This window comes from Oryctolagus cuniculus, chromosome 19 (assembly GCF_964237555.1).
Source record: "Oryctolagus cuniculus chromosome 19, mOryCun1.1, whole genome shotgun sequence".
Classification (NCBI taxonomy): Eukaryota; Metazoa; Chordata; class Mammalia; order Lagomorpha; family Leporidae; genus Oryctolagus; species Oryctolagus cuniculus.
Window position 1 is genome coordinate 55,583,408 of NC_091450.1, and position 26,700 is coordinate 55,610,107.

Consider the following 26,700-nt stretch of genomic DNA (forward strand, 5'->3'; position numbering starts at 1 on the left):
CAGCCAAAATGCCGATCACCTCAAGACTGAATAAAGACATTACGGGCTATGGACACCATACATGCGTCTGCAGACTGCATAGCCTGGCTATTGTGCATCCTACTGCAATAAGCATAGGCCTGTGAAAGCCTCTCTGTCTATACAATGATTTCGTTTCCTTCAATATGTTCCCAGTAGTGGGTACACCCATATAGTTTTCCATGTTGACAGGACCAATTTCACATGAGAAATTGTATTGCTCTACAGGTATATATTACAGAATACAGACATCGGATCCATAAACCCAATTTTACCTTCAAACACTAGAACAGCAAAGTAAATCTTAAGAAACTGGAAGCAGGAAAATGATTCAAACGGAAATAAAGTCAATGGCATAGAAAATATCACAACAAAAATTCAGTGAGACCAAAATACAGTTCTTGAAAACTCAGTGAAACTGACACTACGTTTATACACATGAAACAAGCAAAAAAGAGAACAGACTCAAATGACTTAACAAGAGAAATGACAGAGAGGACATTACTAACAACCTTACTAAAATAATAATCAAAAACACTATGGGAAAACGAAGGCACAAGAATTTGGTCAATGTGGATACAGTGGATTGATTCTCAGAAAGAAACCCCAAAACTGATTGTAGTCAAACTAGAAACTGTGAATATACTTTTAAATTGAAATGAGACTGTATTAGCAGGGAAACCAAAAACCAAACACAAAAAATGAATATAATTCCAGGACCACAAGGCTTCACCAGTGAGAACTCCCAGTTACAGGGTAATTAAAATCCATGATTCACAAATCCTTCCAAAAAGGAGATTAAGAGGGAAAACATCCAATTTTCTTCCATCAGACCAGCATTATCCCAACATCGAAAACAAACACATAATAAAGAAAGTGGCATATAAATATCTGTCATGAATCTGTCATAATCCTGAACAAATTGCCAAATGCGATCCAGAAGCACAACTAAAGCTTAGCTCACAGTGCGCAACTGAGAGTTACTCCAGGAATTCAAGGTTGGCTACCATACAAAATCAATATATCCCAGAACAGAATCAACAAGAGAAAAGGCCACACGTTATCCCTACAGACACAGAAAAACTATTTCACAAAAACTTCCATTACTTTCTCCGATATTAAAAAAAAAAAAATCATCAAATTAGGAACGGAAGGTACACCTCGGCCTGACAAGGCTCTTTCATTAAAAACCCACAGAGCGCTAATATCACACCCAATGCCAGGAACCCGAAACTGTCCTGACCAGGACACAGACATGCATTTTTGCTCTCGTTCCATCAACAGTCTCAGAGGTCTAGAGCAGGGAGGCTGGGTCCTCAAAAAGCAAACAGAAGGGAACGCATGGCCCTTCAGGGAGGAGACCCAGACACCTCTGCTCTCACACAGCTGCTCACACACTGGGGACCCTTCCAGACTGTCCACACAGCACAACCGACCGCGACTCCACCCGCGCCTTCGGGACGCACGAGCAATAGGCACGCCTGCAGCCAAGACCACCAGCGGGAAACCACAACAGCAGCACGTCACTCACCTCCAAGGGGGCCTGGTCTGCTGGCGGGACAGCCATTGCTTCCAGAAGGGGCTGAAGAAGAAAAATACCACATTTCTGTTGGCTGCAGACCAGTGCAGGGAGCTGCCCCACGGGGCTGTGCCCTCTACATTCCCTCCTTCTCACCATTAAACAGCCCAGTGAGGCAGGCTGGGAAAATTGTAGGATACCTGGTGCCACTTAGTATAGCCACTAATGCCATCAGGTGACCTTGACAGACAACAAATTACAAGGACTTCTTGGCTCCACGTGGGGGGCCTCTGCATCCAGGCAGAGCCTTGTAGCAGAAGCACTTTGGGAACACATGTGCAATGCACACAGAGGAACACGGGAGGGTACGGTAGGAATGAATGAATAAGGGCCTCTGGCTTCTTGCTTCCATAAGTCAGTGTGGCCCTGTGGTGACAGATAAAGAAAGAAAGGCTGTGGTTCCCTGGCAGTAAGATTCTCAGCAAGAGGACCACCCGTGTTCAAGGCCAGTATCTCCCTCCAGACCCTCCCCTTGCCCACCGCCTTAACACAGGTCAAGCTGCATGGCTGGAAGAAATCCCAAGCAAAGACGTGAGCCAACACTCTGGCCTGTCTGTCCTGGTGGACGCTCAGTCAGGGAAGAGTTATCCTTTCCCTAAATCCTGCCCTTCACAGCTCAAGCTGCAGATCCTCTCTGTTAAAGTCTGTCCCCCTAGAGTCAACCAAACCACACTCAGACCTGACCAGAGTAGCTACAGATCCCAGGGGAGCTCATGCTCAGGGCAGCTGAGGACATGAAGACCACCACACAGACCATGGATCCCACCAAAGGTGTCCTGCAAGTCTGAAAAACAGGGGGTGTTAGCAGTGCGATGACAGTGCGAGCCACTGCTCAGAGGGAACCAATTTAAGACCCAGCCCTGGCCGGCGCCGCGGCTCACTAGGCTAATCCTCCGCCTAGCGGCGCCGGCACACCGGGTTCTAGTCCCGGTCGGGGCGCCGGATTCTGTCCCGGTTGCCCCTCTTCCAGGCCAGCCCTCTGCTGTGGCCAGGGAGTGCAGTGGAGGATGGCCCAGGTGCTTGGGCCCTGCACCCCATGGGAGACCAGGAAAAGCACCTGGCTCCTGGCTCCTGCCATCGGATCAGCGCGGTGCGCCGGCCGCAGCGCGCCGGCCGCGGCGGCCATTGGAGGGTGAACCAACGGCAAAGGAAGACCTTTCTCTCTGTCTCTCTCTCTCACTGTCCACTCTGCCTGTCAAAAAAAAAAAAAAAAGACCCAGCCCTGGCACAGCCACCAGATGCCAGTGACACGGCTGTCATAACAGCTCATCTTCTCTCCTAGGCCAAGCAAGGATGCACCCCAGAGCTTCTCGCCGCTGCCACAGCAGGAGCCCTGCTCTTCCTGGTGTGAAACAGTACGCAGGGACTGCACTGGCCTGCAGCCAACAGAAATGTGGTATGCATCACTCCTCTCCTGGATGCCATTCCCAGCCTTGGGACCACAGTTCAACTGTGGCCAGACACGAGGTGGTAGTGGCAACAGGGAGCACACACTTTATCTGCACCTGTCACTGCATGGGCAGCCCTATCCTCCTCTGGCCAGGCAACTGCTTGGGAGCTGGAGCCAAGGGACTGCAGCAGGAGTGACAGCTGCTCTGAATAGGCCTTGTCATTCTCTTCCTAGCATGTCACCCACTAATAATATTTTTACTGTTAGGCCTCAGCTAAGGGATATTATCAGAACAAATAAGTGAAGGCATAGAAAGACAGTTGACAAGAAGGCCCTTTTACTGAAGTAATTACAGACAACTTGTTTAATTTGAGGAAAGGAACAGTGGAGCACAGGAAGCACATGGAAGTCCTAATACACACGACCTGAAAGATCTTCACCGTGACTCACCGCAGTCAAATTCTGCACACTCCAACATGCAGAAGGACACTAAAATCATACAAGAGAAACACCAGACCCTTTTCATAAGATCTCTGATTAGAATCACATCTGACTTCTCATCAGACACCCTATATGGGCTAGGAGAAAGTGGGGAGATGTATGCCAAGTCTTAAAAAAAAAAGAGCTGTTAACCAAAAATAAAGTACTTTGCAAATCTCTCACTTATGAAACAAGATGAAATAAAAAATTAGAGCCTGGTGAGGACATTTCGTCTGGCCTCTTGACACACACTTCTTCTGCTCCACAATAAACTTTCCACTTCAGCTTCCTGTGACTTTCTGAAGTATCCACCTGTATCTACTCAAGACATTGAATCCAGTTATAAATCCTCCAACAACGAAAATGATAAGCCCTCCTATCCAATACCAATTCACTAGGCCATAAAGCAAGTCTCAGCAAATTCAAGAGAATTAGAATCATACCATGCAGCTTCTCAGACCACAGTGGAATGAAGGTGGAAATTAGCAACTCAGGAATCCCTGGAGCATATGCAAACACATGGAGATTGAACAACATGCTCCTGAATGAACACTGTGTCTTAGGAGAAATCAAAAACTTTCTGGAAGTAAATGAGGATAACAGCCCAACATATCAAAACTTATGGGATACAGCAAAAGCAGTGTTAAGAGGAAAGTTTATAGTAATAGGTGCCTACATAAAGAAATTGGAAAGGCACCAAATAAATGAGCTTTCGATTCATCTCAAGGATCTAGAAAAACTGCAGAAAACCAGACCCAAATCTAGTAAGAGAAGAGAAATAATTAAAATCAGAGAAGAAATCAATAGGATTGACTCCAAAAAAAATTTACAAAAAAATCAGCAAAACGAGGAGCTGGTTTTTGGAAAAAATAAACAAAATAGTCACCCCATTGACACAACTAAATAAAAAAAGAAAAGACTCAAATCAATAAAATCAGAGATGGAGGAGAGAACCTCCACGTTGACTATGACCTTGTCTAAACAAGATAAGAGTCGGAGAACTCAAGGGGCTTCCATAGCCTTGGAAACTCATGACTGGAGCATGGGGAAATTACTGAGGCCATAAACAAGAGTGTCAATTTGTAAAGTCAACACCAGGAGTCACTGTGCACTTACTCCTCATGTAGGATCTCTGTCCTTAATGTGCTGTACATTGAGACTTAATGCTATAACGAATACTCAAACAGTGTATTTCACTTTGTGTTTCTATGGGGGTGCACACTGTTGAAAGCTTTACTTAATGTATACTAAACTGATCTTCTGTAAAGAAAAAAAAGAAGAAATTATCAATTCCCAACTTGACTCTCACTGGGATTAAACATGACAATAGGTCTGATCTGATTTCATCATCATTTAAAAAATCATCTATTATTTTTCACTTTATGTTTCTGTGTGGGAGCAAACTGTTGAAATCTTTACTTAATGTATGCTAAACTGATCTTCTGTATATAAAGAGAATCGAAAATGAATCTTGATGTGAATGGAAGGGGAGAGGGAATGGGAGAGGGGAGGGTTGCGGGTGGGAGGGACGTTATGGGGGGGAAGCCATTGTAATCCATAAGCTGTACTTTGGAAATTTATATTCATTAAATAAAAGTTAAAAAAATAAAAAAATAAAATCAGTGATGAAAAAGGAGGCATAACAACAGACACCACAGAAATAAAAAGAATCATCAGAAAGTACTACAAGGACATGTATGCCAGCAAACAGGGAAATCTACCAGAAATAAACAGTAATAAAGGTCCTCCCAACAAAGAAAAGCCCAGGACCAGATGGATTCACTGCTGAATTCTACCAGACATTTAAAGAACTAACTCTAATTCTTCTCAAACTATTCAGAACAATCAAAAAAAGGGAATCCTCCCAAATTCTTTCTATGAAGCCAGCATCACCTTAATTCCTAAGCCAGAAAAAGATGCAGCATTGAAAGAAAATTACAGACCAAAATCCCTGATGAACATAGATGCAAAAATCCTCAATAAAATTCTCGCCAATACAATGCAACAACACATCAGAAAGATCATCCACCCAGACCAAGTGGGATTTATCCCTGGTATGCAGGGATGGTTCAATGTGCACAAATCAGTGTGATACACCACATTAAAAAGCTGCAGAAGAAAAACCATATTATTATCTCAATAGACGCCGAGAAAGCATTTGATAAAACACAACACCCATTCATGATGAAAACCCTAAGCAAACTGAGTATAGAAGAAACATTCCTCAATACAATCAAAGCAATTTATGAAAAACCCACGGCCAGCATCCTATTGAATGGGGAAAGTTGGAAGTATTTCCACTGAGATCTGGTACCAGACAGGGATACCCACTCTCACCACTGCTATTCAACATAGTTCTGGAGGTTTTAACCAGAGCTGTTAGGGAAGAAAAAGAAATTAAAGGGATACAAATTGGGAAGGAAGAACTCAAATTATCCCTCTTTGCAGATGATATGATTCTTCATTTAGGGGACCCAAAGAACTCTACTAAGAGACTATTGGGACTCATAGAAGAGTTTGGCAAAGTAGCAGGATATAAACTCAATGCACAAAAATCAACAACCTTTGTATACACAGGCAATGCCATGGCTGAGGAAGAACTTCTAAGATCAATCCCATTCACAATAGCTACAAAAACAATCAGATACCTTGGAATCAACTTAACCAAGGATGTTAAAGATCTCTACGATGAAAATTACAAAACCTTAAAGAAAGAAATAGAAGAGGATACCAAGAAATGGAAAAATCTTCCATGCTCATGGATTGGAAGAATCAACATCATCAAAATGTCCATTCTCCCAAAAGCAATTTATAGATTCAATGCAATACCAATCAAAATACCAAAGACATTCTTCTCAGATCTAGAAAAAATGATGCTGAAATTCATATGGAGGCACAAGAGACCTCGAATAGCTAAAGCCATCTTGTACAACAAAAACAAAGCCAGAGGCATCACAATACCAGATTTCAGGACATACTACAGGGCAGCTGTAATCAAAACAGCATGGTACTGGTACAGAGACAGATGGATAGACCAATGGAACAGAATGGAAACACCAGAAATCAACCCAAACATCTACAGCCAACTTATTTTTGATCAAGGATCCAAAACCAATCCCTGGAGTAAGGACAGTCTATTCAATAAACGGTGCTGGGAAAATTGGATTTCCACGTGCAGAATCATGAAGCAAGATCCTTATCTTTCACCATACACAAAATCCACTCAACATGGATTAAAGACCTAAATCTATGACCCGACACCATCAAATTATTAGAGAACATTGGAGAAACCCTGCAAGATATAGGCACAGGCAAAGACTTCTTGGAAAAGATCCCAGAAGCACAGGCAGCCAAAATCAAAGTTAACATTTGGGATTGCATCAAATTGAGAAGTTTCTGTACTGCAAGGCAAACAGTGAGGAAAGTTAAGAGGCAACCGACAGAATGGGAAAAATATTTGCAAACTACGCAACAGATAAAGGGTTAATAACCAGAATCTACAAAGAGATCAAGAAACTCCACAAAAACAAAACCAACAACCCACTTAAGAGATGGGCCAAGGACCTCAATAGACATTTTTCAAAAGAGGAAATCCAAATGGCCAACAGGCACATGAAAAAATGTTCATGATCACTAGCAATCAGGGTAATGCAAATCGAAACCACAATGAGGTTTCACCTCACCCTGGTGAGAATGGCTCACCTTCAGAAATCTACCAACAACAGATGCTGGCGAGGATGTGGGGAAAAAGGGACACTAACCCACTGTTGGTGGGAATGCAAACTGGTTAAGCCACTATGAAAGTAAGTCTGGCGATTTCTCAGAAACCTGAATATAACCCTACCATTCAACCCAGCCATCCCACTCCTTGGAATTTACCCAAAGGAAATTACACTGGCAAACAAAAAGGCTGTCTGCACCTTAATGTTTATTGCAGCTCAATTCACAATAGCTAAGACCTGGAATCAATGGAAATGCCCATCAACAGTAGACTGGATAAAGAAATTATGGGACATGCACTCTATAGAATACTATACAGCAGTCAAAAACAATAAAATCCGGTCATTTGCAACAAAATGGTGGAATCTGGAACACATCATGCTGAGTGAATCAAGCAAGTCCCAAAGGGAGAAATATCATATGTTCTCCCTGATAGGTGACAACTAACCGAGCACCAAAAAGGAAACCTGGTGAAGTGAAATGGAAACTACGAGAAACAGTGACTTGATCAGCCCTTGTCCGGACTGTTGATGTACAATTTCATACTTTACCCCTCTTAGTATTTTTTTGTTCTACTTAATACTATTGGTTGAACTCTGTAATTAACACACAATTATTCTTAGGGGTTTAAAGTTAACTGAAATGTGATCCCTGTTAAATATAAGAGTGGGAATAAGAGAGGGAGGAGATGTACAATTTGGGACATGCTCAAGCTGACTTGCCCCAAATGCTGGAGTTAGAAATGTGCCAGGGCATTCTAACACAATCCCATCAAGTTGGCATGTACCAATGCCATCTCACTAGTCCAAGTGAACAATTTCAGGTCACAATAGATCATAATGATAAGTCTAAGAGTCAAAGGGATCACACAAACAAGACTAGTGTCTGATAATACTAACTGATAGAATCAAAAAAGGAGAGAACAATCCAACATGGGAAGCGGGATACACAGCAGACTCATAGAATGGCAGATGTCCTAAACAGCACTCTGGCCTCAGAATTAGCCCTTAAGGCATTTGGATCTGGCTGAAGAGCCCATGAGAGTATTTTAGGCATGGAAAGCCAAGACACTCAGGCAAAAAACAAAAACAAAAACAAAAACCTAAAGGAAAGATCTCTGTGAGTGAGATCCCAGTAGAAAGAACCGGCCATCAAAGAAGGAGGTCCCTTTCTCTGAAGAGAGGACAGAACTTGCACTTTGACTATGACCTTGTCGAAATAAGATCGAAGTCAGCGAACTCAAAAGGTTTCCATAGCCTTGGCAACTCATGACTAGAGACTAGGGAGATTACTGACACCTTAAACTAGAGTGTCAATTTGTTAAGTCAACAACAGGAGTCACTGTGCACTTACTCCTCATGTAGGATCTCTGTCCTTAATGTGTTGTTCAATGTGAATTAATGCTATAAGTAGTACTCAAACAGTATTTTACACTTTATGTTCTGTGTGGGTGAAACTGATGAAATCCTTACTTAATATATACTAAATTGATCTTCTGTATATAAAGATAATTGAAAATGAATCTTCATGTGAATGGAATGGGAGAGGGAGCAGGAGATGGGAGGGTTGTGGGTGGGAGGGAAGTTCTGGGGGGAAGCCATTGTAATCCATAAACTGTACTTTGGAAATTTATATTTACTAAATAAAAGTTAAAAAAATCAATTGTATTGTACCATCATCAACAGGTAGACACTGATTTGAAATTTAAAATAGCCTACTGAAATGAAAACTCGTAAACTCTATCAATAAAATACACAGTATGTTGGCTGAAGATTAAAATGCTGATGAAGGAAACTAAAGAAGATCTAAGTAAATACGCTGTGTATTGGACTGGAAGACTGAATATTATTAATATAACATTTCTTCTAAAATGGTTCTAGGTTCAACACCATTTAAATAAAAAACAAAACAAAACAAAAAAACAACCAACCAAAAAAACCTCCAGCAACAGGTTTTTGAGAAAAAAAAAAAAAAACAAACATGAATATAGTTAGGAAAACTCAAGACAATTGACTATCAACTTCACCATGAAAAACAAGGAACTGGGTGAAATGACAACTGTCTTTCCAGACTTTCAATAAACCTACAATAACCAAGACCTTGCTTTGGGATTCCTGAAACAACAGAAGAAACACGTTTCAACAGAGTAGGATAGTGAATCCAAAAGTAAACCTCATCCCAAAATACATAAGCAACCATAGTTAAAACTACAAAGAGAAATAAACAAAGGCACTATTACACTCACAGACATCAAGACATCTCTTTCGTTACCAGATCAGCAGTCAGACCATCAGTAAGGATGTAGCTGAAAAGAACAGCACCTGAATCAACCAAGTGTTGAACGGATCCTTCGAGGATGCTCTGTCCACAGCACCGCAACATGACACTCTTCTCAGACCCACACGGCACATCCACTCTGACCATGTTTCTGCTGTACAGCAGACCTCAACTCCTAAGGAAGAGTCGCCACACAATGTAAGGTCTCAGATCACAATGCAACCTCTCTACTCAGAGGTCAGTACAAAAAGGCTGGAAAATCCGGCCGGCGCCGCGGGTCAATAGGCTAATCCTCCGCCTAGTGGCACTGGCACACCGGGTTCTAGTCCCAGTCACGGTGCTGGATTCTGTCCTGGTTGCCCCTCTTCCAGGCCAGCTGTCTGCTATGGCCCAGGAGTGCAGTGGAGGATGGCCCAAGTCCTTGGGCCCTGCACCCTATGGGAGACCAGGATAAGTACCTGGCTCTTGCCTTTGGATCAGCGTGGTGCACTGGCCACGGCGGCCACTGGAGGGTGAACCAACGGCAAAGGAAGACCTTCTCTATGTCTCTCTCTCTCTCACTGTCCACTCTGCCTGTCAAAAAAAAAAAAAAAGAAAGAAAGAAAAAAAAAAGGCTGGAAAATCCCAAATACTTGCGAGAAGAACCATCAACCAACCTCAAAATAACACATTTATAAATCTCAAATAAAAAATCATTCAAACTAAATGGAAACTGTATCCTGCCCATTTATAGTAATGGATGCATATTTTAGAAAAGAACCACCAAGATCCATGAGCTACACTTTCACCCTAGGAGATCAGAGGAAGAACAGCAACTTAAACACTTAAAGCAAGGTGAGGAAAATGAAATCAATCATGGAGAGATACAAGTACAAGTCGATGGGACTGAAAAAAGCTCAATCACAGAAAAACGTTGACAAAACTAACACTTGGTTCTTTGAACACAAAATTCGTGAACTTCTCAGCACCAACCAAAAAAAAAACTGGTGCAAGTTAATGAGTTGGTTAATGAAACAGTGCCACCATGACTGCATGGACAAGATAACTCTAAAGGAATAGTATGAACAACTCTGTGACCAAAAATTATATAAGATAAATGAACTGCGTGAATGCCTTTGAAACGCAGAATATGCCAAAATCCACCCAAAGGGAAAGGAAAAATGGGAATGCTTCCATAATTACTAAGGAAGTTATAATTTATAACTAGAGTAACACATAATTATAAAGTATCAGAAAATGTATTAGATATAGGTTACTGTATTCACATACCCTGTTTCTGCTCAGCTAAAAAGAAGCCGTGGGCAGAAAAGTACTTAAGATACCTGCCTTGTGGCACAGCAGGTTACAACACAGCCTGGAACAATGTCATTCCATATAGACTCCAACTGGATTCCTGCTTGTTATGCTTTTTTTAAAAGCTTTATTTATTCATTTCAAAAGTAGAATTACAGAGAGTCAGAGGGAGAGAGAAAGAGAGAAGGTCTTCCATCCATGTGTTACTCCTCAGATGGACGCGACAGCTGGAGCTGAGTGGATTTGAAGCCAGGAGCCAGGAGCAGTTCCTCCAGGACTCCCACTCAGGTGCAGGGGCCCAAGGACTTGGGCCCTCTTCTATTGCTTTGCCAGGCCACAGCAGAGAGCTGGATCAGATGTGGAGCTGCTGAGACTCGAACCAATGCCCATGTGGGATGCTGGTACATGCAGGGGCGGCTTCATCCACTATGCCATGGCTGCTCCCACCCCACCCCTCAACCCCCATCAACCCAGGCTATTCCAACTTGAGATCCAGCTGCCTGTTCAAATGCCTAGGAAAGCAGAGGAAGCACCCCAAGGACTTGGGCCACCTTAACTCGCACTGCAGTACTGGATAAAGTACCTGGCCTCTGCTCCTGCCTGGCCCAGCGCCGGCCATTGTAGCCACCTGGGGTGTGAATCCATACCCTGAAGATCTCTCCTGCACCGCCTCATCTAGAACTCTGCCTTGCAAACCAATTATTCCATAGGAAAAAAAAATACCTAGTACTTACTCTGAGGTGTCAGAATTTTGGACAGGCTGAGCACAGGGGGATTCTTGGCATTTCTCTAAGCTTCTGCTTTCTCCTCCATGTATGCAGTCTGAAAATTCACCGGATTACATTCCAATTAATTCGAGCACCCCGTGCCCCCGTGTTCCTGCACACACAACCTTACACTGCTGAACAACCTGGAGCAGAGAGGCCGTGAGTCAAGGCCTCTTCTACAGACGCCAAGGCTACATCTGGCCTGGCACAGAAAACCCCCCAAACCGACCTAGCTCCCAACCCCCCTCCCACACACCCCCCGGGGGCTCCCGTCACTCTCTCCCTCCTTTCCTCTCCCCACACGCCTTTCTTCCCCTCCCTTCCTCGCCTCCCCCCCTTCATTCTCTCCACTTCCTCTCTTCTCCCGCCTCACCTTTGTCCTCCCTCTCCTCCACCTTCTACCCAGTGACACCCCACACACACCCCCTCCCCGCACTCTGCACCTCGAGCCATGCCTACCCCGTGACGGGAAGTCCACCGTGCCGAATCCCCTCACAAAGAGCATTTCTGTTCCTCAGGAACAGGAACCGAGTCCTGAGGTGTAGTCTTCGGGAAGGGGCCGAAGCAGAGGACCGCGCCTGGAAGTTTCCAGAAGCCCAAGGAACTGATGCAGCCGCATCGGGCCGCAGCCTCACCTGATCCTGGCCTGAGCCTGGGGGGCCCTGGGCTCCTCAGGTTTGGCCACCAGCGTTAAAGATGGCTCCTCAAGGCTCGCTCAAGCCATGGGCAGGAGTGGGCACGGCGCTGACTCCCACCCATGCACTGAGGGTAAAAGCGGCAGCGCCTGTGGGTGCACTTCCGGGTCAAAGCGCCGGGCGCAGGCGCACTCCTCACTGGCCATCGCCATGGCGCCACTGGACGCCTCTGTGCGCTGCCGCATCCAGCGCCCGAAGCCACAGGCCCGCTTCAGTCAGCTGCTCTTTCTCCAGCTTGTGATCCAGGGAGGCAGCCGCTGAGGCCTGGGTACTCTTCCCTGGCTCGCTGGCTCGCTGCCTCCCTGCCTCCCTGCCTCCCTCGTGGGAGTCCTGAATGGAGCTCCTGCCTCCTGATTTCTGCCTGATCCAGTGCTGGCTGTCAAAGCCATTTGGGGAAGAGAAGCACTGCAGGAGGCATTGCCAGCACTCTTTCTCTCTCTCTCAGTGATCGTCCATCTGCGGGTTCACCCCTCAGGTGGCTGCAAAGGCCAGGGCTGGGACAGGCCAAAGAAGAAGCCAAGGACTTTTTTCTGGTGCTCCATTCTGGGTTCAGGGGCTTAAGCCCTTGGGCCGTCTCCCTCTGCTTTCCCAGACGTGTTAGCAGACAGCTGGATCCCACTGTGAACGGCTTCCGGGAGGGGCCGGCGCTGGGGGGTAGCGGGTCAAGCCACCACCTGCAGTGCCAGCATCCCATATGAAGCCGGTTCGAGTCCCAGCTGGTCCACTTCTGATGCAGTTCTCTGCTATGGTCTGGGAAGGCAGTCGAAGATGGCCCAAGTCCTGGGGACCTGTTCCCATGCAGGAGACCCCAGGGAGGCTCCTGGCTCCTCACCCTGGATCCTCTCAGCGCCAGCCATTGCAGCCAACTGTAAAGTGGACCAGCACATGGATAACCTCTCCCTCTCTCTCTCTCTGACACTCTGCCTCTGCCTCTCATCCTCTCTGTGTGTAACTCTGAATTTCAAATAAATAAATAAGACTTTTTAAAAAAGTAAAACCTAGCTCACTGTAAAGAAAATACTACATCAAGGCCAACTACTAGAGTTTATCTAGAATTTGATACTATATGCATTCCATACCCCATTAACACAGAATACAGAAAGGTAGCCTCTGAGGTCACTGTTGACATTTTCTATTCTCCTGTATATAGGAGATCCAAAAGACTCCACTAAAAGAATATCAAAACTCAGAGTAGAGTTTGGTACAGCAGCAGGATAGAAAATCAACAGCTTTTGTATACACAGACAAGGTCATGATTGAGAAAGGATTTCGAAGACTAATCCCGTTCACATATCTACAAAGAAAATAAAATAGGTTGGAATAAATTTAACCAAGGATGTCCAATATCTGAGAACTATAAAAGATTAATGAAGAGGACACCAAAAAAAAAAAAAAAAAAAAACTACTCCACAAAGTGAAGCGGCAACTAACAGAATGGTAGAACTTAATCTGCAATGTATGCAGCTGATAAAGGGTTTACTACCAGATATTTTCAAGAAACTCAGCAATAGAAAAACAAACCACCCACTCAAGAAATGGGAAAATGGCTTCAACAGGCATATTTCAATGAACCAAAATGCTGATCAACTGAAAAGTGAATTACGAAGTTATGGTCTATGTATACCATACATACATATACATACTGCATAGCCTGGCTATTGTGCATCTTGCTGCAATAAGCATAGGCTTGTGCATCCCTCTGTTACATAATGATTTAATTTCCTTCAGTATGTTCCCAGTAGTGGCGACATCCTTAGAGTTTTCCATGTTAACAGGCCTAATTTCACATGAGGAATTTTATTGCTATACAGGTATATATTAAGGAATACAGATATCAGATCAGTAAACCAAATTTTACCTTAAAACACTAGAACAGCAAAGTAAATCTTAAGATGACCATTAGTGTGAACCAGGACACAGGACCTATGTTAACAAATCACAGCATGAGGCCACAGAGTTAGTATGAAGTGTCCTTAGTGACACAGGACAAGTCCTTGTGGTGATGCACCCAATGAAGGTAAGCCCAAAGAAAAGGACCACCGGTTTTCACCAGCTACCCCTCTCTCATACCCCACGTCTCTAACTGCTAGAACCTAGGGTTCCAACCCCAGGAGGAACAAGGCTCTGGGGCAAACAGAGCAGGTTTTGAACTGGGGCTTTATTGTTCTTGATATATGGCCTAGTGCAGGTTCCCACCTCATACAGTTTCGTATTTAAAAGGGGATCAGCAGTGCCTTCCTCACAGAGCTTTGAAGAGGATTAGACAGTATGTGGTGTAATTAAATAAAACTCTTGCTTTCCCTCTTTGTGTTCTTATTTAGAAATGAGACATGGTACATTAAGAAGCCTGACTATTGAAAGGGCTAAAAGGAAACCTGTTGAAGTGAAACTGACACTATGAAAAACAATGACTTGATCAGCCCTTGCCTGACTTTCAAGGAACAACTTACTATTTCATTACTTTTAGTATTTTTTGTCCTACTTAATATCATTGGTTGAACTCTTTAATTAACACACAATTATTCTTAGGCATTTAAAATTAACTCAAAAGTGATCCCTGTTAAATATGAGAGTGGGAATAAGAGAAGGAGGAGATGTACAGTTCGGCACCTGCTCACTCAGACTTACCCCTAATGGTAGAGCTATAAACGTGCTGGGGGATTCCAATTCAATCCCATCAAGGTGTCATGAACCAATGCCATCTCACTAGTCAAAGTGATCAGTTTCAGTTCATAATTGATCATAATTATAGGATTAAATGTCAAAGGCATCACATAAACAAGACTAGTGTCTGCTAACACTAACTGATAGACTTAAAAAGGAGGAGAATGCTCCAACATGGGAAGCAGGATACACAGAAGGCTCATAGAATGACAAATACCCTAAACAGCACTTTGGCCTCAGAATCAGTCCTTAAGGCATTCGGATCTGGCTAAAAAGCCCATGAGAATGATTTAGGCATGGAAAGCCAAGACATTCTAGAAAAAAAAGAGGAACTAAATAAAAGATCTCTGTGAATGAGATCCCAGCAGAATGAACAGGCCATCAAAGAAGGACGTACCTTTCTCTGAAGGGAGGAGAGAACTTCCACTTTGACTATGGCCTTGTCTAAATAAGATTGGATCCGGTGAACTCAAGAGGCTTCCATAGCCTTGGCAGCTCAAGACAAGTGCCTCACGTGATTACTGACATTATAAATAAGAGTGTCAATTGTTAAATCAACAGCGGGAGTTACTGTGCACCTACTCCCCATGTAGGATCTCTCTGTCCTTAATGTGTTGTACCATGTGAATTAATGGTAAAACTACTACTCAAACAATACTCTACACTTTGTGTGTCTGTGTGGGTGCAGTCTGTTGAAATCTTTACTTAGTATATACTGAGTTGATATTCTGTATATAAATATAATTGAAAATGAATCTTGATGAAGAATGGGATGGGAGAGGGATTGGGAGATGGGACGGTTGCGGGTGGGAGGGAGGTTACAGAGGGAAGAACTGCTATAATCCAAAAGTTGTACTTTGGAAATTTATTTATTTTTTATAGACTTTATTTATTTACTTATTTGAGAGGTAGAGTTACAGACAGTAAGAGAGAGAAACAGAGAGAAAGGTCTTCCTTCCATTGGTTCGCCCCCCAAATGGCCACTACAGCTGGTGCACTGCACCAGTCTGAAGCCAGGTTCCAGGTGCTTCCTCCTGGTGTCCCCCGCGGGTGCAGGTGCCCAAGCACCTGGGTCTTCCTCCACTGCACTCCTGGGCCCAGCAGAGAGCCAGACTGGAAGAGGAGCAGCCAGGACTAGAACCTGGTGTCCATATGAGATGCTGGCGCCACAGATGGAGGATTAGCCAAGTGAGCCACAGCACCAGCCCCTGAAAATTTATAATTATTAAATAAAAGTTGGAAAAAAAGAAAGGGTTTCATGAATGCCACTCTGGTACAATCTCCTTCCTTGTCCCTCTTACCTTTGTTCTTGTGACCAGACCCTTCATTAACCATCACTTCCTGTCCCAAGGCCCACCAGTGAGTGTGTTGTTAGTTCTGCATATCTGAACACCAGCTGTGTACCAGGGACTACAGGAATGAAAGCAGAGAGACAAAGTCTTGTCCTGGACAAGCTCACAGTCTTATACGAGATATGGGTATTTTGCAAAAAAAGGTGATAAAATGGGTTAAGTATGTTATGTATATAGGTAGTGTGTTACAGAAGCTCTGGATACTTAGCTCTGCCTGGGGGAATGAGAGAAAAGTATCAAAGAGAAGGAAGACCCTTGAGTTGGATATCTTGAAACATGGCTAGGAGTTTCTCAAGCTGAAAACATTGAGGAACATCAAGTAGTGACTGCCTATATGCAGAACCATGACAAGTCTGCCATGACAGAAGCAGGGGCTGTTTGGGAGGAGGGCGGCTTGGAATGGGAAGTTGTGAACAGACCTGAGAATGAGGCCTTGGAATCCCCTCTAAGGGATTAGGGCTTTGGCAAGTATGCAAGAGATGAGAAAAGATCAGACAGAGTCACCTGTGCTTTCTAGGAAAATGCAGGTGGTGTGCAGGCCTGAAGCAGAAAAAGCCTGGAAGAAAGAATCCAGACAGAAGTAATAGTTATCAGCAGATGTTCAGCTTGGGTCTGAGTGCTTGTGTAGGTCCTGAGACACCACTGGCATGGATTTGGTGACTACTAGGAGACAGATGGTTAGAAAGAGGGTGCTGCCAAGCTTTCCAACTTGGAAGGCAAGTCAGATGGAGCCACCAATGCAGAGATCCAGTGCAATGTGTGGAGCAGGTTTAAAGGGAAGAGGAAGTTTGTGGTACCCACAGGACACTCAAGTGTGTGTCTCTAACAGGCAGGTGGCAATGGAGATTTGGATCTCATGGTGAAGGCTGATGATGGAGACACTACTTTGGAAGGTAGTCTCATAGAAACATTGGTTTAAGCCACAAAAGTAAGATCACCTCAAGAGAAATGGGGCGCCCAAAAGGAGCAAAGCATTTCAGATGTGGTCTGAAATGATAGGTAATGCACAAGTAAGAGAGAAGGAAGAGAAGTACAAAGAATCCATCAAGGATAGCACAAAGTAGGCAGCCACACACAAGGAGTCAAGTCACAGGGTTATATTTGTAGAACAAACCAGTGGATGGAGAATCTCCCTCTCTACCTATCCCCTCTTCCCTCCTCCCTCCCCTTTTCCCTCTCCCTACTTCCCTCTCCCCTCCCCTCTGTCCTCTGTCCTCCATCCTCTCTCCTCTCTCCCTCCTATCCATTCCCAACCAGCTCCCTCCCTTTCAAACAATTTAAAAAATATATTTGTACAGAAAGATTTCTTTGGATGCTGAGTGGAAAACATATTACAGAGGAAAAGATTACTGATAGAAGAAATCAGCTCAGAGGTCACTGAATTCAGTCAAGAGAATTATGGTGGGCTGGGCTACGGTTGGGGTTATAACCAGGCATTTGGGGCATCCAGGGTACAGAATTTATGTAGGCACCTGCTCTATGAGCCATGCAAGAACAGAGTTCAGCTTTGCCTTGGCATAGAGTGGTGGCAGATATAGGCAGGTTGAAGATACATTTTGGTGGTGAAATCAAATTTATTGTGCGGATTCTTGGGTTCCTAAGTAACAGTTTTGAAAAACTATTAATGTTGGACGGCACCGCAGCTCACTTGGCTAATCCTCCACCTGCGGCACCGGCAATCTAGTCCTAGTTGGGGCAGCGGACTCTGTTCCAGTTGCTCCTCTTCCAGAACAGCTCTCTGCTGTGGCCCAGGAGTGCAGTGTAGGATGGCCCAAGTGCTTGGGCCCTGCACCCGCATGGGAGACCAGGAGGAAGTACTTGGCTGCTGGTTTCACATCAGCGCAGTGCGCCAGCCATAGCAGCCATTTGCGGGGTGAACCAATGTAAAGGAAGACCTTTCTCTCTGTCTCTTTCTTTCACTGTCTAACTCTGCCTGTCAAAAAAAGACTATTAATGCAACATATTATGGAGGATCTTAAATATCAAAGGTCTGATGTTTCACTTCCTCCCATAGCCTATCTAAATCAATACTCAAATGATATAAATCATAAGAAATACTCTCTTGTACTACTCCCAGACCATTTTCAATGTTTTACAAAATGTTCACATAGCAAATATGAAAAGCTTCAACACATTCTTCTTTTTTAATTTCTGCTGCAATAAATACATGAACAACATACAGATTTCTTCTGTACCCATCTTAAAAGTGGAGTCACTGAAGTATATACTAATTTATGTTACTCATACATATTTTACTCTTATTTTTAATGAGATCATTGCCAGTACACACATTGTTTGCTTAACTTTATTTTTACATTAAGCCAATGTCTGTCATGCAGCAATCAAAAAACTGACAGTAAATTATACGGGTTTGTAGTCCAATTTAGACTCTAGCTTCTTAGAATAACCCACCTTTTTTTTGACAGGCAGAGTGGACAGTGAGAGAGAGACAGAGAAAAAGGTCTTCCTTTTTCCTTTGGTTCACCCCCCAATGACCGCTGCGGCCTCAAACACCACGTTGATCCAAAGGCAGGAGCCAGGTGCTTCTCCTGGTCTCCCATGTGGGCGCAGGGCCCAAGCACTTGGGCCATCTTCCACTGCACTCCTGGGCCACAGCAGAGAGCTAGACTGGAAAAGGAGCAACCAGGCCAGAATCCGGTGCCCCAACTGGGACTAGAACCCGGGGTGCCGGTGCCGCAGGCGGAGGATTAGCCTAATGAACCATGGTGCCAACCAGAATAACCCACTTTTCTGATGGCTTTCATGAAATCTTCCTGTACTACAAAATTATGATCAGCACGAATTGCAAACATACCAGCTTCAGTACAAACACTTCAGGTTTGCTCCAATAAAGCCATCTAAAAGGTTCATGCTTGCTTCATAATCTATTTCATAATGTTTTTTAATGGGAGATGTGTGGATTTTCAATATATCTAACCTGGCTTGTTCATGTGGTAAATCAATATGTATTTTTCTGTCCAATCTTCCCAGACGTAGCAAAACAGGGTCCAGTGTATCTGGTCTGTTTGTAGCCATGGTCATTTTAACTCTATGCAGAGTATCAAAGCCATCCATTTGATTTAGCAACTCTATTAAAGTTCTCTTAATCTGTCAGCTGATGTACCCTCAGGAAACCGATGACCATCAATCACATCTATTTCATCCATAAAAATGATGCATGTTTGATGGCCGGTCTCTGGCATAATAAAACATTTCTCTGATCAAACAGGCACTTTCACCAATCTATTTGTCTACAATAGAACTTGATACAACCTTTAAGAAGTTACAATCCAGCTGACTAGCAACAGTTCTCACCAAAAGCATTCTTCCTGTGCCTGGAGTTCCATATAACAAACAGCCTTTTGGAGGTATTACTCCTACATGCTGGGATAATTCTAGGTTTTTAAGAGGTAATTCTATTCCCTGGGTTCCCATGAGGCATATTGTAAACCAGTGAATCCATCACTCCTGGCAAATCTCTCATGATACTTAGTGTAGTCATATCCAAAGAAGCTCTTGTTCCTGAATTCAGCTTACTTTTGTCAAGTTGTCTATGACAGCTGACGATGTATCTTGGGGGGGGTGAGGAGTGAGAAGAAAGTTCTGGAATCAGATGCCAGTGCTGGCTGCACAACTCTGCACATGTGCTGCTAGTGAATGTTCACCTTAAAATGGTAAAAAGGAACCAAGGTAAACACCAAAGAGAACTGCTAATGAGTAATGTGAGTTAGCATTCATTCTGATCTAGTTCTCATGACTCCCCTTGCCCCAGCCCCAAGAAATAAGAGGTTGGGCTTAAGTTATGGGGATTACTGCTCCTCCGCAGGAAGCTGGAAAACCCAACAAGCACAGCCAACCTTGCATGCGTGCACATGGGACTTTGAGACTGTGTCACTCTGTGGCTTCCTGGCTACAGTGCTGTGTGTGCATTTGTTCCTCTGTGCATGTGGTTTTTTGAAAACTGACAGTTAACATGCTGTCATGTTTCAAATAGGTTTTGATGGACATACATAAAAATCTGTCATGGGGCTGGTATTGTGTCCCAACAGGTTAAGCCTCTGCCTGTGGCATCCCATTTGGGTGCTGGTTTGAGACCCACTGGCTAATTCACTTTCAAATCCAGATCTCTGCTAATGCACCTGGGAAAGCAGCAGAGGATGGCGCCAGTGCTTGGGCCCCAGCATCCACATGGGAGACCCAGAGGAAGCTCCTGGCTTTATCATGGCCCAATCTCGGTGATTGGGGTCATTTGGGGAGTGAACCAGCAGTTGGATGATCTCTGTGTGTCTCTCCTCCTCTCTCTATTAACTCTGCCATTCAAAGAAATAAGAAAACTTTTAAAAAAAGGATGGTCATATCTTTTAATATTTTCACCTTTCTTCATTCATTGAAGACACAAACAGACCTGTTCTATCAAACAGCTTATAAAACAGACCCTTAAACTGCATCTGATTTCAATGAGAGAGTCTGTATGCATTTTTGTCAGACTTAGAAATAAGGTAAGTATCATTTTAAACTAAAGCAAAGCTCCAAACTTTTGAGTTCTAAAGATAACAAATGAATAAATAAGAAAAGTTTGCTAAAATGATCAATTTCATTAGTTGTTGAGATGGTTGGATGCCAGATGGCTGGATGCCAATGTCCTCAGATGACATGAGGTCCAAACATCTCAAAACACCAGAGCCAAGAGAACCTCATCTCACGTACACAACCCTCACTGGGAGGGTCTTCATGCTGGACTTTTTAGAAAGGCTAGTTTGTTTAAAAATGCTTGGTGTGAACAGAGCCAAGCCTGTATGCTTCTAACTGTATCACTCCTTGTTAAGAAAGAGGGAAACGTCATTAATCAGGCACACACAACCACCCCAATCAGTTCCAAGGTCTCAGAGGAAGCAGGGTTCACAAACACTGATACACAGTATTCACTGGATAAACGCCAACAAGCCTCCTTCAGCAAGACAAAATGTTCATGCGCTCATGAAGTACCATGCATGGAACCGCCCAACTGGTAAAGAAGGGATTGCCTGTGACATTCACCAAGGTGGAACCCAGAGAGGTAGACCTGCTCTTCATTTCCAAAGTGAATTCCAAGATGACCATGTCATGGGGAGGTGGGGGGAGGCGATTCACAAAGAAGAGTAACAAACCAAAGGAAACAGTGAGCAAAAATTAGTGAAAAATTGACGTACAAATGCTTTTCAGGGACTTTTAATGATTACCTTAATAAGACCAAACTGTTTCCTAGATTCACAGCCACTCTTCTAATTACATGCTTGAGAAAATTCTAAGCCATTCTGGGTAGCTGTAACTCAGGGACAGAAAGCAATAAAGTAACACAGCGATGAACAAAGAGCACTTCTGCCTGAAGGTGCTGTGGGGGTTGGCCGGGGACTCCTCACTAACCCAGCACAGCCGCCAGCCTGAGGCTAGTTAGCAATCACTATGTTCTCCTATCTTTAGATGCCTGTGCATGGTTCCCACTGATCCCTCAGGGGCATGCCATCATACCACACGTGGAACTGGGAAGCTGAGAAATGCCACTTCCCTGGCGTCTGCAAAGAACCCACTTTACTAATCACTGCAACTGCCACAAGATCAAGTGTGGCAGAGGCACCTGTGCTAGCAAGCACAGCCCAGGCCCCCACTGCACCTGCCTGTGGGGCAGGGACTCACAGGGCCCTCAGCCTCATCTTAGCTACTTTTTTGCTCAGAGAAGGAAGGCGGGAACTGGCAAGACCCACCACACTCCTGCCCTCAGAATCTCAACTCCAGACAGCCCAAGCTGAAATCCAGGCAACCCTGAAAGGTCAAGGCTTTTGGCCCTGCAGAGACACTCCCAGCAGGCAAGTCGCACCACACCTCCAGGACCCTCCCTGCACTCCTCACACACTCACCTCTCACATTAGCCCACACCCTGCAGCCCAGGAGGGGCAAGCACAGCAGGATTTAAACTGGAACTTCACTGATCTCAATATATGGCCTAGGGCTGGTTCCCACTTCCTATAACTCATATTTAAAAGGGTATCAGTGGTGCCTTTCTCACAGAGTTTTGAAGAGGATTAGACAGGACAATGTGGTATAATTAAATAAAACTCTTGCTTCCCCTCTTTGTGTTGTTATTTAGAAATGAGACAATGGTACATTAAGAAGCCTGACCACTGAAAGTGCTTCATTAATGCTGATTCTCTTAAACATCCCTTCTTGTCCCTCCTACCGTTATTGCTGTAAACAGACCTTTCTATAACCAACAGTTCCTGTCCCAAGATCCAACAGTGAGTGCATTGTTAGTTCTGCATAAGCTGAATTCCAACTGTGTACCAGGGACTACAGGAATGAAAGCAGAGAGACAAAGTCCTGCCCTGGACAAACTCACAGTCTTATACATGATATTGGTATTTAGCAAATAAATGGTGATAAAACGGGTAAGCACTTTACATATACAGGTAGTGTGTTACACAAACTCAAGTTGCCCGAGGACGTCGGTTCCTGAACCCACACTGGAGTACTAGATAAAGTACATGGCTTTAGCTTCGGCATGGCCCACCACCAGCCATTGTAGCCACCTGCAGCGTGAACCCATACCCTGAAGATCTCTCCTGCCCCGCCTCATCTAGAACTCTGCTTTGCAAACCATTCTTTAAATAGAATAAAATATCTAGTACTTACTGTGAGGTGTCAGAATCTTGGGGCAGGCTGGAACAGGGCACTGAGGGATTCTTGGCATTTCTCTAAGCTTCTGCTTTCTCCTCTGTGTGTGCAGTCTGTGAAAATTCACCGGATTACGTGCCAATTAATTCGAGTGCCCCGTGTCCCCGTGTTCCTGCACACACACCTTACGCTGCTGAACAACCCGGAGCAGAGAGGCTGTCAGTCAAAGCCTCTTCGACAGATGCAGCTAGCCAAGGCTACTTCTGGCCAGGCACAGAAAACCCCCCAAATGGACCCAGAGCTCTGGGGAAAGTTCTTCTTCTCGCAATCCCCCTCCCACACACAAGCCCTGGGACTCCTGTCACTCTCCCCTTCCTTTCCTCTCCCCCACATGTGTTTCTCCCCCTCCCTCCCTCGCCTCTCCACTTTCATTCTCCCCACTTCCTCTCTCTTCCTGCCTCCCCTTTGACCCTCTCCTCTCCTCCACCTTCTATCCCAGCTACACCCTACACACACCCCTCCCCCCGCTCTGCACCCCAGGCCATGACTACCCCATCACAGGAAGGCCACCGCGCCAAACTCCCCACACAAAGAGCGTTTCTGTTCCTCAGGAACAGGAACTGAGTCCCAAAGTGTAGTCTTCAGGTAGGGGTCGAAGCAGAGGACCACGCCTGGAAGTTTCCAGAAGCCCAAGGAAACTGATGCGGCCGCCTCCGGCTGTAGCCTCACCTGATCCCAGCCTGAGTCTGCAGGGCCCTGGGTCTCCTCAGGTTCAGCCACCAGCGTTGAAGGCGGCTCCTCAAGGCTCTGGGCAGGAGCGGACACGGCGCTGACTCCCACCAGTGCATCGAGGGCAGAAGTGGCGGCGCCTGCGGGTGCACTTCTGGGTCAAAGCGCCAGGCACAGGCGCACTCCTCACTGGCCACAGGACACACATTGGCATGGAGCTGGATGAGAGATGGAGTAGACAGGACTTGAACTGACTCCCCTGTGGGATACCACAGCACCGGCACACCTGTTCTTACTTCTTAAACTTCTTATTAGCCTTATTACTGTAATATAAATATAAAATATATTATCTGAAACTGGAAGGAAGGAAAAGGAAGGAAATGAGGAAAGAAAGAAGGAGGGAAGGATGGAAGGGGACTCTGGGAGAGTCAGTGTTAGAAGGAGAGCAGAGAAAAGGGAATGTGGTTTATTTTTAAATCAGTCTATAAATTATATTGAAGAATTTTTTGACCCTAAACATATACACGCATCCATTGGACACAATATCAATGTTTAATGGAAACTTATAGAAAAAAAAGTACTCACACTACAGAGAAAACGAGACACACTGTGCACATTAGTAACATTGTGTATGTGGAAAATTCTAGGACTTTTATGAAAATATAAGTATGAAAATGTTTCTGTAGAAATACTCTAAAAGTAAGAGTAAGCTACAGAGGCCGGCGCAGCAGGTTAAAGTCATGGCCTAAAGCACTGGCATTCCATATGTGCACTGCTTCTAGTCCCAGCTGCTCCTCTTCCAATCCAGCTCTCTGCTATGGCCTGGGAAAGCAGTAGAAGATGGCCCAACTCCTTTGGCCCCTGCATGCATGTGGGAGATCTGGAAGAAGCTCCTGGCTCCTGGCTTCAGATTGGCCCAGCTCCGGCCGTTGCAGCCATCTGTGGAGTGAACTAGCAGATGCAAGACCTCTCTCTGTCTCTACCTCTCTCTGTAATTCTTTCAAATAAATAAAATAAATATTTAAAAAAAGAGTAAGCTATATAATTCTGAACATATATTACTCAAAAGTACCAAATAACACTGCATTGTAAAGAATGACACATCATTTAAGTAACACTTAAGGAAGAATGTGCCTTCCTAATAAATGTCACAGTCTGACACAGAGACACAGTTTAGGGACTCTAAAAGCAACTGGCAATATCTGAGCTGGCAAAAAAAAAAAGCAGTTGTAGAATAGGAAGTATCACTAAGTTTGAATTCCAACAAATTGGGAAGCTATTCCAAGAGCTCATACCATATTCTTTCTGTTTAAATCCTTTACGACTCAAGCCATCCCTAGCACCCCAAAATAATAAGAACAAAAACATCATGAAAGCAGGAGCTTTCACGCAGAGCTGCCTAGAAAGATATGAAAAACACCCATCACGACAAACATCCTCTTTCCACAAACTTTCTCAAGGATGTTCAAGAAGCATTCAGTATTAGATAAATAACAAGAACGAATGTGAGCGAATAACAGACACATTCAAAAGCCAAAAAGCACACGTTTATCAAGAGAGAGTCCTCTGCCCGAATTCTGACGTCTACAAGTGGACTACAAGCCACAAACTTCATTCCCAGCCTAAGACAAGGTCTTCATGTTCCCTAGTCCCTTAACAACCCAGTTTTCTTTCAGATAACATCTTTTCCATCTCTTGGTATTCTGCAGATGTTATCTGAATTTCCTGATTAACTCAGCATCCATTCCCCATCCCTTCTGAAAGTTCCCTCTACCAGTCCACCCATTTCCCTTCCCTCACTTTTCCTAAGGTTGCTCCCCAGACCCTCTCCCAGGTCTAACACTCTGATACTCCACTAGTTCTTATAAGTTGACCTAACACCTGCTTCATGTTACAATTCTGTTGAAAGTCACCTGACTTCCTCTATATAATCCTTCCATTTTCCCTATCTATCAAAAGATGATGACAAAAAGAAATTACCTCATTTCAGCTCCCAACTCCCAAGTGCCTTGCATGTCCCAAGTTCTTCTGTGGCATTTACCCTTATCAGCCCCCCCAGCAGAGATTCCTTGCAATCTTGTCATCCTTAACCATGAATTCTAAAACCCAAACTTTTATTTCCATATCCCTCAAAAACAGACTTTTGGTGTTTTGTACTCTGAGGCAACAGCACACACTTCTCCTCCCAGGTCTCCCTCTCATTGCCTGGATGCCCCAATATTCCCCCTCTTACCACATTCTTTGACACCTGATTCACTGCAAAACTTGGGGGAACACATTCCCCAACATCCAAGTGCCCTCATCCTCATTATACCTAACTCTCCTCTACCCCGTTGGCCCCCACATTTCTTTTACCCCAACCTCTGGGGCTACTCCATTTGACCCTCCCTGTCACGTGATGAAAGTCAACTTCACTGTCCACATGGCCCACCCAGCCGCAGGGAACCTGGTATCCCTTCCCTACTCTTTCCCTTGGGCTCCAAGGCTGCCACGTACATGAGGTGGTCACATCTGCTCACCAGTTGCTCCTCTCCAGGAAGAAGTCCCAGCTGTGTTTAGCAGGAAGTCGAGCAGTCCCCAGAAATGGAAGATTACCCAGCAGATGAACTTCAACTGCATCCAGTTTCATATCCATGAAAATGTCTACAATGAAAATTAATAAATATTAAAGAAATGGAAGAAGACACTCAAAACAGAAATATCTTCCATGGTCATTCATTGGCACAATCGACATAATGAAAATTTCCATTCTACTATAAGCAATTTACAGACACAATGGGATCACAATCAAAGGTCAAATAACATTTTGCCCAGATGGAGAGAAAACAATGCTAAAATTCTTATGAAAACACAGAACATCTGAATAGTGAAAGCAATCTTATACAACATAAACAAAACTCGAAGCATCGCAAAAACAGACTGCAAAACACAGAACAGGGCAGTTACAATCAAAACAACTGGTTTAGTAAAAATATTGACATATAGAACAATGGAACAAAAAAGGAACTCCAGAAATCAATCCACGCATCTACAATCAATTTATCTTGGAAGAAGGCGCTAAAGATTAATCTCAGGTGCAAAGGACAGT

General features: G+C 44.3%; 1 protein-coding gene and 1 pseudogene across 8 annotated transcripts in view; both read right to left on the minus strand.

The window, feature by feature from the left end:
• The window catches only part of LOC127490200 (uncharacterized), a 108,274-nt gene that overhangs the window by 46,325 nt on the left and 35,249 nt on the right, over window positions 1–26,700 (minus strand). For 4 of the 8 annotated variants that reach the window (XR_011384405.1, XM_070063893.1, XM_070063895.1 and 1 more), the window contains exons 2-5: window positions 26,132–26,255; window positions 23,613–23,830; window positions 22,902–22,996; window positions 11,492–11,579 (exon numbers count right to left, since the gene is read on the minus strand). Coding sequence is in view for 4 of the 8 variants with exons in the window: in XM_070063893.1 (XP_069919994.1) it covers window positions 11,492–11,579; window positions 22,902–22,996; window positions 23,613–23,731 (302 nt within the window). In the remaining 4 variants the exon portion in view is untranslated. Of the gene's footprint in view, window positions 1–11,491; window positions 11,580–11,983; window positions 12,103–22,901; window positions 22,997–23,612; window positions 23,831–26,108; window positions 26,256–26,700 lie in introns of all 8 variants that reach the window. The other 4 variants (XR_011384407.1, XR_011384406.1, XR_011384408.1 and 1 more) reach the window with 3 other exon arrangements.
• LOC100358316 (26S proteasome regulatory subunit 10B pseudogene) lies at window positions 17,502–22,881 on the minus strand (annotated as a pseudogene).